The sequence below is a fragment of the Nerophis ophidion genome, linkage group LG15, assembly GCF_033978795.1.
Source record: "Nerophis ophidion isolate RoL-2023_Sa linkage group LG15, RoL_Noph_v1.0, whole genome shotgun sequence".
NCBI lineage: Eukaryota > Metazoa > Chordata > Actinopteri > Syngnathiformes > Syngnathidae > Nerophis > Nerophis ophidion.
Window position 1 is genome coordinate 40,269,160 of NC_084625.1, and position 14,459 is coordinate 40,283,618.

The 14,459-nt window shown below is 37.7% G+C and overlaps 1 protein-coding gene across 2 annotated transcripts in view; it reads right to left on the bottom strand.

Moving 5' to 3' along the window:
* The window catches only part of zcchc2 (zinc finger, CCHC domain containing 2), a 43,403-nt gene that overhangs the window by 11,164 nt on the left and 17,780 nt on the right, over positions 1-14,459 (bottom strand). For both annotated transcript variants that reach the window (XM_061922173.1, XM_061922172.1), the window contains exons 5-12: positions 12,658-12,758; positions 7,384-7,487; positions 7,148-7,210; positions 5,559-5,613; positions 5,259-5,382; positions 3,149-3,210; positions 2,882-2,949; positions 1,976-2,104 (exon numbers count right to left, since the gene is read on the bottom strand). In XM_061922173.1, coding sequence (XP_061778157.1) covers positions 1,976-2,104; positions 2,882-2,949; positions 3,149-3,210; positions 5,259-5,382; positions 5,559-5,613; positions 7,148-7,210; positions 7,384-7,487; positions 12,658-12,758 — 706 coding nt within the window. The remainder of the gene's footprint in view (positions 1-1,975; positions 2,105-2,881; positions 2,950-3,148; positions 3,211-5,258; positions 5,383-5,558; positions 5,614-7,147; positions 7,211-7,383; positions 7,488-12,657; positions 12,759-14,459) is intronic.

Below are 14,459 nucleotides of genomic sequence, written 5' to 3' on the forward strand. Positions count from 1 at the left end.
GCATATAATTAAACATAAACAAAATGCAAATCTTAACGTTTGACATGGATAAAACAAAGACCTAAACATGGAAATATTGTAGGCTTTCATTTCATCCAGTGTGCCGTCTACTTTGCTTTTGGGTTATATCACACAGAACATGTTCTGCATACCAACTTTTTCGTATTATAAGTCGCTCCGCAGCATAAGTCGCACCGGCTGAAAATGCATAATAAAAAAGGAAAAAAACATATATAGGTCGCACTAGAGTATAAGTCGCATTTTTGGGGGAAATTTATTTGATAAAATCCAACACCAAGAAGAGACATTTGAAAGGCAATTTAAAATAAATAAAGAATAGTGAACAACAGGCTGAATAAGTGTATGTTATATGACGCATAAATAACCAACTGCCTGGTATGTTAACGTAACATATTATGGTAAGAGACATTCAAATAACTATAACATATAGAACATGCTATACGTTTACCAAACAATCTGTCACTCCTAATCGCTAAATTCGTTGACGTGTTTGTGTGACGATTGCTGACATACGCCTAGTTTCTTACGTGAATGAGATAAATGATATTATTTGATATTTTACAGTAATGTGTTAAAGGCCTACTGAAACCCACTACTACCGACCACACAGTCTGATAGTTTATATATCAATGATGAAATATTAACATTGCAATACATTCCAATAGGGCCGGTTTAGTTTACTACATTACAATTTTAAATTTCCCATGGAGTTTGCTTTTCAAAACGCCGCGGAATGATGACGCATATGATGACACGTGGGGGACATTTTAGCCCAGCACCACTTACGGCTAAAAGTCGTCTCTTTTCATCGCGCAATTACACAGTATTTTTGTTGCTGAATCTTTTGCAATTTGTTCAATTAATAATGGAGACGTCAAATAAGAATGCTTTTGGTGGAAAGCGGTGGATTCCAGCTGCCTTTAGCAACCGAAACACAGCCGGTATTTCTTTGTTTGTTGTGAAGCTTTAACACAGAGCGGTCAAGTGAACATGTTTCTCTACGTCAACCAGCAAGTTTTTGGATGGGAAAATTGTGAGACTTGAGTGGATTACGCGACCTCATCCTGCAGCTCAAAAAGGCAGCTGTGATATTGGCTCCTCGGCTTCTTTCAGAGACACTGGCGTTCACCGCAGCCATCCGACTTTCAGGTATGACTTTATAATCTCACTAAAATAATATTAACACAATAAGCAGATAAGGGATTTTCCAGAAATATCCTAGTAAATGTGTCTAATTACATCTGAAACGCTCCCACTGCCGCCGTCTGGAATTGTCGCCTTTTCTTTTTTTTTTCCGCTTCACTCTAACTTTCCTCATCCACGAATCTTTCATCCTCACTCAAATTGATGGGGAAATCTTCGCTTTCTCGGTCCGAATTGCTCTTACTGCTGGTGGCTCACATTAGAAACAATGTGAGGATGTGAGGAGCCCTCACACCGGTGACGTCACGCGCACATCGTCTGCTACTTCCGATACAGGCAAGGCTTTTTTATTAGCGACCAAAAGTTGCGTACTTTATCGTCAATGTTCTCTACTAAATCCTTTCAGCAAAAATATGGCAATATCGCGAAATGATCAAGTAAGACACATAGAATGGACCTACTATTCCCGTTTAAATAAGAAAATATCATTTCAGTAGGCGGCCTTTAATAATTTCAAACATAAATCGCTCCGGAGTATAAATCGCACCCCGGCCAAACTATGAAAAAAACTGCGACTTATAATCCCAAAAATATGTTAGATCCAGGATACTTATGTATAAACAAGACCTGGAGTTTGCTCGAAAGCATAGCAAGAAATAGACAACAGTTCCAGGAGCAAATACGGGTCTTACTCGAGAAAATGTTACACTTACTGTACTTTGATCAGTGAGAAAATGAGAGGACAATAACAGCACAACACAACGGTTCTTTCACAATCTCAGAAACACAAAACCATGACTTTGGGTTTTACCTCTGTTATTATCGTCCTCACTTTCCAGGCTCTCAGCTCCTCTGTGTTGAGGACTCGATGGAGAGCTGTAGCTCTCTGATGAAGTTTCACCAAATGTGTCCAGACCAGAACCCTCAACTGCAACCAAACCTGTTTTGTAGTAGAAACACACATTTAAATGACCACCTAGACTTACGGAGCTGCATTTGTGTGCATGGATTAGAACCACTAACAAATAGACAGCAGTGGACTTACTGTGTATATTGATTTACTTTCCTTTGTGTGCTTATTTTTATCAGACTTCAGAGTAGAGAATATCAACCTCAACTTATTTTTTCCATCTCTAATTCGAAGGACTGTTTACATATTTGGCAAACAATTGCATAAGTGTCAGTTAAACAATATTGCAGTATAAAACAGCAAGTGTAAATATAAACAAAAATCAAATAATTATAGTTGCATACTACTTACAGTTACAAAGTCTCTGAGGCAGAAGAATATTAGAACGTTTCCAGTAACAAACATGTCCGCATCATTCAATTTACTGAGTCCTGAGATTAACTTCATAAATGATTACCACTAATAGGTATCACCAAAAAATATTACCTCTCAAATTCTACATAAAAACAGCAGAAGTAGGTTAAAGATGGTTAATAATGAATACGTTAGTGATTTAATTACCTACCATTGTTCTTTGACTAATTTCACTTGATCAAACCCTTTAAAACATGAAATAATAAAAGTAGGTATGATTCCTGCCGATTCAGTATTCGATCAATGTTGGTGTATGCCAATACTAGAGTCTCCAATATCAGTATCTTATTGGAAGTGAAAAATGTGTGGCAAGACACTTCTATTGAAAATGCTTCAAACAGGAAACTGCTAACTTTTTTCAACTTGAACCTTACATCACTTGTGACCACCAACCTTTGATTTGAGCCAACCCAGCTGGCAGTAGATTACCATTGGTCAGACAAAATCCCTTTGCAGCATTTCTGGACACAAACAGATGGAAAACAACAGTGAAGAACAGACACAGGCTTTCAGTAACAATAAGTCCTGTTAATTTCCAAGAATATTTATTCTGATTTATTTGTCATATGTGTGCCAAAATCTGACGAGGAGTTTATCTCAACATTGTTAGTGTAATATCCTATAGTAAATGAAATATCCTTACTGCAGATTGCTACACACCTGTCATTGGGCAGGACTCTGTTCTTAGTCTTAGTGACTGGAAGGCTTCTCTTCTGTGTGTCCTGCAAATATACAGCAAGACAGATACAACGTATGACATCACTCTTCTCTGGAAAGGGTGTTTTCACTTTTTTCATTTTTTATTGACATCATTCAAATTAACTCTGATTCAGCATTTTTGGCACATTATGTTGGTGAATAAACAAGGCTCATCTTTAGAACTGCAATTTCGGGTGCATTCACACTGCATCGTAATGACGTGTCTTGCCCACTAAGCTCCGTTTACTCCAGAAGAGGAGGGCAGGATTTTGTTTTGATGGGCATGTCATGCGTCCAATCTCACGTGAGGATATCAAATCAAGTGAAACTAGAGATATTTTCTTTCAAAACTTCTAACTTTTCTTGATGCCCTTTTGAGCCCCTCAGTGCTATAGTGATCTAACTTTGTATTATTTTCCCCAAAAAATTTTAATCTAAAATTCACATTTTTAATCTAATTTAAATTTAGCACTGACATTTCTACTTTGGATTACACAGGCAGTCCTTTTGATACAACATTAAAGTGTCCCACAAATAATTATAATACACTACTGCAGTGGTTCTCAAACGGGGGTACGCGGGTATGATATAGACCAGGAGTCCCCAAACTACGGAATCAGCCCCGCCAGCGTCCAAAATCCGCCCCGTGGGAAGTCCCACAAAAAAAAAAGATAATGTTGTTTTTTTATTTTTTAAATCCGTCTTTTTTTAATCTATTTTCTACCACTTGTTACTCTCGGTGTCTCCTAATCTCCCAAGCAAATCATATTGTCCTTTACATGTGTAAGTAAACTTTGACCACGACTATATGTATGTGTGTATATATATATATATATCAATCAATCAATGTTTACTTATATAGCCCTAAATCACTAGTGTCTCAAAGGGCTGCACAAACCACCACGACATCCTTGGTAGGCCCACATAAGGGCAAGGAAAACTCACACCCAGTGGGACGTCATGGGAATACATCGGCGGCTACATCCAGCGGCCTGTGAAGCAGGGGAGTCTAGTAGCAGCGGGGGCCGTCTACGGAGCAGACGCCAGCGGTGTGATCGGAAACGCGGATGCCGAGCGGGGCTAAAAACAAAGCAGAAGGCTAATCCCCACAGAACACCACTTTCCTCCATCCCGAAGACGGATTTAGATGGAAAATGCGAGACTAGTGGTCTGGGTAAGGAGTCAGTTAAATTAGAACAAGTTTTTTCTGCTTTGAGTGTTTCAGAGTTGGACATGTGTTTTACTGAGGTGGCTAACTATGATGTGTGCAGTTTATCAAAGCAACAATATATATATATATATGTATATATATATATGTATATATATATATATATATATATATATATATATATATATATATATATATATATGTATACATATATATATATATAATACTTTAGGTCATATTTTCCATTCTTAGACTTAGACGAACTTTAATGATCCACAAGGGAAATTGTTCCACACAGTAGCCAAGTTACAAAGGATGGAAAGGATAAGGATGGTAAGGATAATGCACACAAGGGCACAAAAAGAGGGCGAAAACAATAAATATGAAATAGACTAATAATGTACCACAGTAGCAATGTAAAATATAACATATGTAATATTTACACATTATGAATACTGATAAGCCTTGGGCTAGGAATCCTCAAAACGGGGTCCTAGGGACCCCATCAAGTCATAAAAATGGGGTCTCACAGTAAATTTATGGGGGGGCGGGGTTCGGTGGTAGCGGGGTGTTTATTGTAGCGTCCCGGAAGAGTTAGTGCTGCAAGGGGTTCTGGGCATTTGTTCTGTTGTGTTTATGTTGTGTTACGGTGAGGATGTTCTCCCGAAATGTGTCTTGTCATTCTTGTTTGGTATTTTGGTTCACAGTGCGGCGCATATTTGTAACAGTGTCAAAGTTGTTTATACGGCCACCCTCATTGTGACCTGTATGGCTGTTGATCAAGTATGTATTGCATTCACTTAAGTGTGTGCATAAAAGACACAATTAATGTGGCTGGCCCGACTCGCTATTACTATGGAGGTAAAGCGGACGTGATGGCAGGTTGTAGAGGACCCTGCTCACCTGTTCACACTCCAGCGTGCTCCTCAAGGTGCAGCTTCTCTTCCTCCTTTCTGCTGGAACGCTGAGCTCGGCAACGTGAGGCCCCCTCCGACTGTCTCCCCGAGGGCCTTTAGTACAAGACGGACTAAAGACAATAAAAGCACAAAAAAAAAAACAGAAAGAGCTATCAATCTGTCAGTTCTTTACGTGTCCGAGCCGGGCGAGGTTTCCCGTGTTGGGTCAAATAAGCCGCAGTAGTATTGCATGCATGTTTGCCTGAAACTATTTCCTACTATTCAAAATAAGAGTTATTTTACTCACCATTGACTGGTACTCTTGGTTCCATGCTTCTTCTTGTCTCTCTGGCTGTATGATTCTAGGTTGAAAAAATATGAGAGAACATATTGTATAATTACATTTTGTATATAAAATGTCATGAGATACACAGAAAAAAATTAAAGTGAAGTGTGTTATTTCTGAATGTTTGGACCGGATTAATTGGATTTCCATAATTTGAGAAAGAATATAAATAATACTTTTTTAAATGCCCATCCATCCATCCATCCATGCATCCATTTTCTACCGCTTATTCCCTTTTGGGGTCGCGGGGGGCCCTGGCGCCTATCTCAGCTACAATCGGGCGGAAGACGGGGTACACCCTGGACAAGTCGCCACCTCATCGCAGGGCCAACACAGATAGACAGACAACATTCACACTCACATTCACACACTAGGGCCAATTTAGTGTTGCCAATCAACATATCCCCAGGTGCATGTTTTTGGAAGTGGGAGGAAGCCGGAGTACCCGGAGGGAACCCACGCATTCACGGGGAGAACATACAAACTCCACACAGAAAGATCCCGAGCCTGGATTTGAACCCAGGACTGCAGGAACTTCGTATTGTGAGGCAGACGCACTAACCCCTCTGCCACCGTGAAATGCCATTTTATCAAAAAGGTCTGATTCCAAGTGGGCCTTAAAGAATGTTCATAATGTTAAAGTACGTCATACAAATAATCTTATGTGAATAAAACACACTATAATGGAACTGTTGGTGTCTGACTTCTCTTGTATATTTAATGCGGTCAAGGTAAAGGATAATCTAACTTTCGAAGAGTCACAATTAGATGAAGATTTTTGCAATTTCACAGTGTTTTCCATACAGTCATTTACTTGTGGCGGCCCGCGACAAGTAAATTTAGGTCTGCCACAAGTCCAAAAAAAATCGGGACAAAAAATATTTTTCATTCAATATCTTGTGATACAGCCAGTTAGAACTTTGCCTTCCAAGTAATATTTTAATCATGTTCCACAAAACACGACTACATTAAGTGTTTTGAAAATTAAAGTTTTAAAATTGGGCAACAGTCTTTCTCAGCAGCACAAGCAAGCACGCAATGTATGTGGCTTTTTACTCTTTATTTCAGGGTAACCAAGTGACAGTGGCGCAGGATGGTGATCTCATTGTTAGTTTTTGTAAGGTGATATTTAATTGAATACGAATAACACATATTTGACTGTATTATAGCTAATTATATAGTATGACATATTAACACTGTCCCAGCCATGCCGCATAAGAGTCCGTGGGAAATACTGTCATTATTTTATGACTGTGTTTTAGATGTATTTGAAATGTTCTGTGTACAGTCTGACTGACCCAACTGTTCATTTAGATATTAGTTAAGTTAAAACTCAACTAACATCACCGTCGGAGGAAAGTAACTTTATCTAAACAGAGGACCACCAATAAAAGTTTTTTCCACATGACTAGTTAAAAGCAATAGCATTTCAAAACATAAACACACAAAAAAATGGTTAATTCCTCCATTAAACCCCAAATATTTTCAGTTTAATTGCAGCAGTAATTATAGCATCAAGGAGGAAAAAGAGTAGGTTGCTGAGCTGTCACCTTCATCCTGACTGGAGGCATCAGAAATATTTCCTTGGAAGTTTTTCCCCAGCTGGGAGTTGCCTGTAGAGAGAACATCACATAACACGTGTTGTAAAGTCTTCCCTGCAGTAGTCATCAGCTCTGATTATAAGTAAACTTGCGCAGAATTTTTACGGAATAGAAAAATGTCATGTTTGGACCTGTAGGTAAAGAACACAACATTTGATCAGATCAGCTGTGTTGAAAATACTTACATCGGCAGCAAGAGAGTTTTGTAGAGTAACTGGAGTCACAGTTGAAGAAGCTGCACACCTTTCTGGCCTGTCTGAAAATTGGAGGGGCAGCAAGGAACTTTTCCCTAAATGGAGTAGCACCAGGAAAAAAAATCATCAGAGATCTTACTTGGTGAACATGTTACATGAAATAAAATCACATTAACACCATTCGACATGTCCAGAAAGAAGGCCAACTTTTAATTATGTCTTTGTAATTAATAATAATAGCATCAGTCTTTGAATTATCAAATTTTTTTGTAGTCGACATGATGTGGTGCTTACTATGGATGCACAATATTTTATTTTTTAAGCCGACAATAGAGATAACTTGCTGCTTCTGAAGACAGATACCAATAACCAATTTATGTACTATTATTAAAATGTTTATTTGACTTTAGTTTGTGATTTGAGGCAGCTAATTTAGCAGCAGGCATATTTGTAGGCTTTAAAAACACTGTCATAGCGATAATGCCGTTACAGATGGCTGATAAGGTTTGATGTCCTGAAGCGCTGGTTTTTTTTCCTATTGTGTACGTATGTGCAGTGTGTAATGTGCAATTTTTTGGGGGATGCAGTACCAGGGTTTTCCATACATATAATTGATAAAAGCCGCCATACTTTAAAGATTAGGGTGTTTTACATGAAAACATAAATTTAATGTATTGTAGCATCCAGAAGAAGTCACACAAAATCTGATGCTCCTTTCAACTTTTATTGCCAATCTTAAGCTAACAATATCTAATAATGTAGGTGTCATTACAGTTTGAAATATATAGAGCCTATTATTTGTGTGTGCATATATATATATATATACACATAAATACACACATATATACTGTATATTTATAACTAAAATGTATTTATTTATGAAAGAGATATTTTTGTTAACATGTTAAAGATGTTTAATAAAAATACAAGCATGTTTAAGACATGTATCATGTTGTAATTGTATTCGCAATAAACTCAAACCATAGCCATAACATACAGATTATTTTATTTGATAAAAACAACAATTAAAGTCGGTGTATTCTGATTACTGGCATTGACTGGAATTAGACAGTATTCACAGTAGTACTCTTTTCTTTTTAATACCACATGAAAGTGGTTGGATTTTGGCATCTTATTTGTCCTTTTTCATATTCGATTTCATACACTTTACAAGAAAAACATTGACGGAAAACTCCGTAGCTTGCTAGCTTGTGTGTGCTAGCTTTCTGACAATCTTATTGTGTTAGCCCAGGCAGGATAGAGCAGCACTTTTATTGTGAAGACAGGAACTGAGCGGTCGGTCTTTGGGGTTTTGACAACAAGCACAAAAAGTCTGTTGAGATAAAAATACTTTTTCTTCTTCCTGTCAGTCGTTTTTTTCTTGATATTGAGCCCGCTGCAACCAGCGTTATCTCACAAGATCCTCGGGTGCTGCAAATGTCAATCAAGTGATGAAAGTGATGTCATAGTGAAGATTGATGATCGTTAATTTTAAAACTTTTTTTAATGCCTGCTGGCGATCGACTGACACGCCCTCCGTGATCGACCGGTAGCTAGCGATCGATCGGTAGCTCATAATTGACATAATGGGCACCCCTGCATTAAACCATATCAATCGTATTTACGATTTGCAGAGCATGTAAAAATAAAGTTTAAACATCACAAAAAGCCACAAATTCAGTCAGCCCATTTGAATATTCCGCTCCGGTATATTTTTGGCGATTTCCGTATATTCTACATCACTTAAGCTTCTGCACTCTGACCATGTTATCAGATCAGTCATACTGGAAATACGCAAATATTGGAAAGAGATGTGGAGTTTATCATTCACAATCCTTAATTAAGACAAGAACACATATGCTAAATAGTAAATAATAGGTATTTATTTACAATTTAGCATATGTGTTCCTCTATTGCACCCATAAAACTCTAAAATACATCTCAAAACAGCCAAAAATACTCTATATACATGTTATGACCTGAAAATGAACCAAATATGAGTGATTTTGTTATTATAAGCGCTAACGCTGATGGACTATTTCAGCGGCACATTGAGCTGTGAGCTAATGCTATGTGAGTTCAAACCTCGGCTGAGTCATACCAAAAACTATAAAAACGGGACCCATTACCTCCCTGCTTGGCACTCAGCTTCAATAGTTGGAATTGGGGGTTAAATCACCAAAAATGATTCCCGGGCGCGGTGTTGAGTCGAATGCAGAGAATAATTTCGCCACACCTAGTGTGTGTGACAATCATTGGTACTTTAACTTTATGCTGCTATTGTTGACGCACTATAAGATGGCGGCTGCTTCGGCTTCATCTTATACTTGGTAAAAGTAAATTCTAGATTATAATTTATGCATCATTTACCTGGTAGTAGACAAATGTGGCTGTGGACCGACACACTGGTCCACTTTAAAATCAAAGAGATAGCAGAAAAGACATAGTTGCAACAAATGTTTTAACCTTTTTTGAGGACTGGGAATAATTATTCATCCAAACGAGATTATGTGAGCGTTCCGTCGGTCGGCATCCCAGCGAGAGTGGAAATATTACAGTAAGTGTTTGTTTTATCATGGTTTGTTATGGTTAGTTTGTATGTTTAGCACTTAGCAATTCTGTTGATGGTACTGTTACAATAATGCTCCAAAACAATATTATGTAAGAAAGAAGATTTATCACAAAGACAACACAGCAACTGAAAAAAAAGCACTGCTTGTTGCTACTGTGAAAATATCAACCTAAAGCTATCATCTTGCATTGACCTCAAAATGTTTGCCTTTTTAAAAAAAAAGATAGGCATCATAGTAGGGCTGGGCGATATTGGCTTTTATTAATATCTCAATATTTTTATGCCATATCACGATATACAATATATATCTCGATATTTTGCCTTAGCCTTGAATGAACACCTGATGCATATAATCACAGCAGTATGATAATTCTATGAGTCTACATTAAAACATTCTTCTTCATACTGCATTAATATATGCTCAATTTAAACTTTCATGCAGAGAGGGAAATCACAACTAAGTCAATTTACCAAAACTGTATTTATTAAATACTCTTCATTCTCTCGCGGGTGACTTTTTAAATGAAAGAACAAAATAGTAGTGCTGCTACCTTTTGTAGCAACACTTCTGCTGCATACTTTGCATATTGCTGCTGCTGAATATCTTCCCGCTTGAAGCCAAACCACCGCCAGATGATGGACCCCCTGCTGTTTTTTTGGGCATTAATTGTTTTTCCTCCATTTGTGATCAGTTTCCGTTTCTCTCTCTTGTAATGTCACTCGCACCGCTCCGCTTGCACGACCTGCCTCAGCTAACGTTAGCCATGCTGCTACCTGTCTGCTCGGTGAGGGTGTATGACGCTACAAGCGCGACAGTATGTGACGTATGTACGAAGGTGGGCTTGTTTTACGTCTCTGTGAGAAGGAGAGATAAGAAGGAGTGAGAAACGCCTGTAGTGTAATGCCCACAGCTAAAAGCAACTGCGTGAGAATGTATACTGGAATATTACGATATAGTAGTGCTGGGCGATGTTGCCTTTCTTTAATATCAGAATATTTTTAGGCCATATCGCGATATACGATATATATATCGATATTTTGCCTTGGCCTTGAATGAACACTTGATGCATATAATCACAGCAGTATGATGATTCTAGGTGTATACATTAAAACATTCTTCTTCATACTGCATTAATATATGCTACTTTTAAACTTTCATGCAGCGATGGAAATCACAACTAAATCAATTGAACCAAAGTGTATTTATTAAAGTTATTATGCAATGGTTCAAACATTCAAGTCATTTCCAAAACATAAATTGCAAGATTGTCAGAGACATTTAAAGTGTCAAATAAAAATGAGTTGCATAATAGGAAATCAAAGTGTATTCTTCCTACGGTTATGAAATTCTCTTCATACTCTAGCGAGTGACTTTACAAACGATGCTACATATTAGCAGTAATGCTACTTTTTATAGCAACGCTTCCCCCCCCACACTTGACAAATTAAGGTTGTCTGTTCCACATATTCCCACTTGAAGCCAAACTACCGCCAGACGATGGAAACCCTGCTGTTTTTATTAGGAATTAAGTCTTCCTTCATTTGTTACCAGATCCGCACCATCTTTCTCTCGTAAGACTATGTTAGCAGCTAACGTTAGCACGTCACCTATGTGACGTGACAGTTTGTGAGGTATGTAAGAATGTGCGCCTGCTTGTCTGTGAGAAGGAGACACGGGAAAGAGAGAGGAGAGCCTGAAGTGTACGCCCGCAGCTAAAAGTCCTGCGTGAGAACGTATACTCCAATATTACGATATAGTAATTTTCTATATCGCACAGAGACAAACCCGCGATATATCGTATATATTGATATATCGCCCAGCCCTACGTTATAGTAATTTTATATATCGCACAGAGGCAAACCCGCTATATATTGTTTATATCGATATATCGCCAAGCCCTACATCATAGCAAATAATGTGATGACATTATTTTCATGCCATGACCAAGACGCACTTACACAGGTATATTGGCAATGTAACTGTCTTAGTTATGTTGCAAACAAACACTGGTGAAAACAGACTCGGTCGAGACGCACTGTGCGGCACACCAAAGATCATCCGGAAAAGATGAAACCAGCAAAGTGAGGTATTTACGTTATAAGAAGTTAAAATGGGAGGTAAATTTTCTGAGAAATTGCATTTTCTAAACTGATAGAAAAAAATGACCACTGTAGAAGACACTGTGTCTCACAAAGTTAAAAGTTGAGAGACAGTGGATTTTCCCTTTGCACATAAAATACTTGTCGTAATAAATATGATTAGAATATTTTAGCACTATGTTTGTGTTTAATTATAGTAAGCGTGTTAATACTAAACAATCCTGCCACTTAATTTTACACACATTGGCATTTTTAAAGTCTTTATATATATATATATATATATATACATATATATATATATATATATATATATATATATATATATATATATATTTTAATATTGTACCGTGCCTTAATATCGTTAAATCTCTAATCGACAGGGTCCACAGAAATGAAACTGATGTCCTCTGTGTGTGTGTGTGTGTGTGTGTGTGTGTGTGTGTGTGTGTGTGTGTGTGTGTGTGTGTGTGTGTGTGTGTGTGTGTGCGTGTGTGCGTGTGTACTGGTGTGCAAGCATGCAGTGCTTAGCGGGCAAGCAGAAATGGGTGTTGTAGCTTTAAAACATGTGTCGGTGCTGCAAATAGGAAATCTACCTGAGGCTTTCCTCGACTTCTCTGCTCTCGTAATAGTCCCCTTGGCTCAAAAGTCTCAGGAGGCCTTTCTCAAAGGTCTCAGTGCACTGATCTTTAGGAAGCTGCAGAAAAAAAGGATGGTAAGCTGACATTAACACATTATAATGCGTAACCAACTGTCCCACCACTGTATAAAAATCGTGTACAAAAACCAAAGTCAAATCATGACAAAAATGGGGAGGTCTACTGCAAGGTTATTTGGTAGGTCTGCTGCAATTTGAATTGGTTATTTGGTATAGATGTGCATGTTTAATTTAACTCTAGTGTCAAAGTAGGAAATCATTTGATCAAATCAGTTCATCTGCTGTGTCTCTTTTCTGCTCTCCTCCAAGTCGGGACCCAAGATGGACCACTCCTCTTTGCATCAGTTAAGTTTTTTCTTCCCCTGATGTGCAGCCCTTTGAGACATTTCCGATTAAGGTCTATATAAGTAAACTTTGATTGATTGATAGAAAAGGCTTGAGGCAAAACATTGCTGGATTGCAAATACATGACCAAGAGCCCCTGACGCCCCCTTTTCTTCAGGTTTTCATATGGAAGGCAAACATTTAATATGGCTCCTGTTTATTTAGATTCAACAGCGCAGAAGTGAGTATTTTAAAGGCTTGGAGGTGAATACACAAACCGGATATCATAAAAATCAATAGGTGGATCTATACGCTATTATGAATTGGAATGCATCCATACAGTCTTATGAAATTAAAAGATTCAACGTCACCAAAGTAGGGTTTTTAAACCATCTGGTTGACCACACTTCCCTCTACACTCAGAAGGAGTCGAAGTACAAGTTACGGATACATAATTTCTTTCCATCTGGATGATACATTCATTAAATTGTAATCATGAAAGACAATGTTCAAAGTATTTGTTCATTGTAAGTAACAGAGATTATGTGAATCTTAAAAAAACACGACTCAAAATTATTTTTTTAATAATTAAATAAATACAAATAAATAAATAGCACATTTTCAAAATAGGTTACAGGTTACAAAAGCTAATTTGGCTGCTGATTTATGATGTCCATGCACAGTGACTGGCGACGTAATGAATAGGAATTGCGGTACAAATGTGAATGGATTTTATCTAGCACCCCAAGGAAGTAACCTATTTGATGGATGTTAATGAATGCCGTGTGAGCTTTATTTTTTGTTGTTGTCATTCAATTCACTAATAAGTTTATACAGTTGATCTGTTGCAAATTAAACATTTTGCTGAGATTTATAATTCATGTCTGCATTTTTTTAATGTAGTGAATTTCATGTTTTAATGTGAGGTAAATTGCTTACCTGTTGTCCAGCAATGTTAGTTTCAACAATATTTAGTGATTACTATGGAACATGAGACATTTATTATTGTAGTTCAAACAATTTAAGTCCAAGCATAATGGGGAGATTCTTTCTAACAAAGACGAGCACTTCAAGATGCTCAGGTGTCAGCCTGCTCTTGTGTTCATCAATGATGAGTGCTAAAAAGCCTCTCACTCTCAAGAGTCATTAAAATGTCTTACAAATTTACCACCACGCTTGACTTTATTGTGGCATGTTTTGCACTCCACCTCTTCATCTTTTTCGTTTTTGTGGGGTAAAACAATCCCACACAGCTGACATTTTTACCGTAACTTTTAATTCACACGGCCGTCTTAACGGTTAGAACACAGACCTGTGGATGTGTTGGAGGTGTGCTGGAAAATACGGAACGGAGCGTAGGGAGCAGCAGAAGAGTGAAATGTATCACTTAAATTGGTGCGTTTTTTTAACTGGATC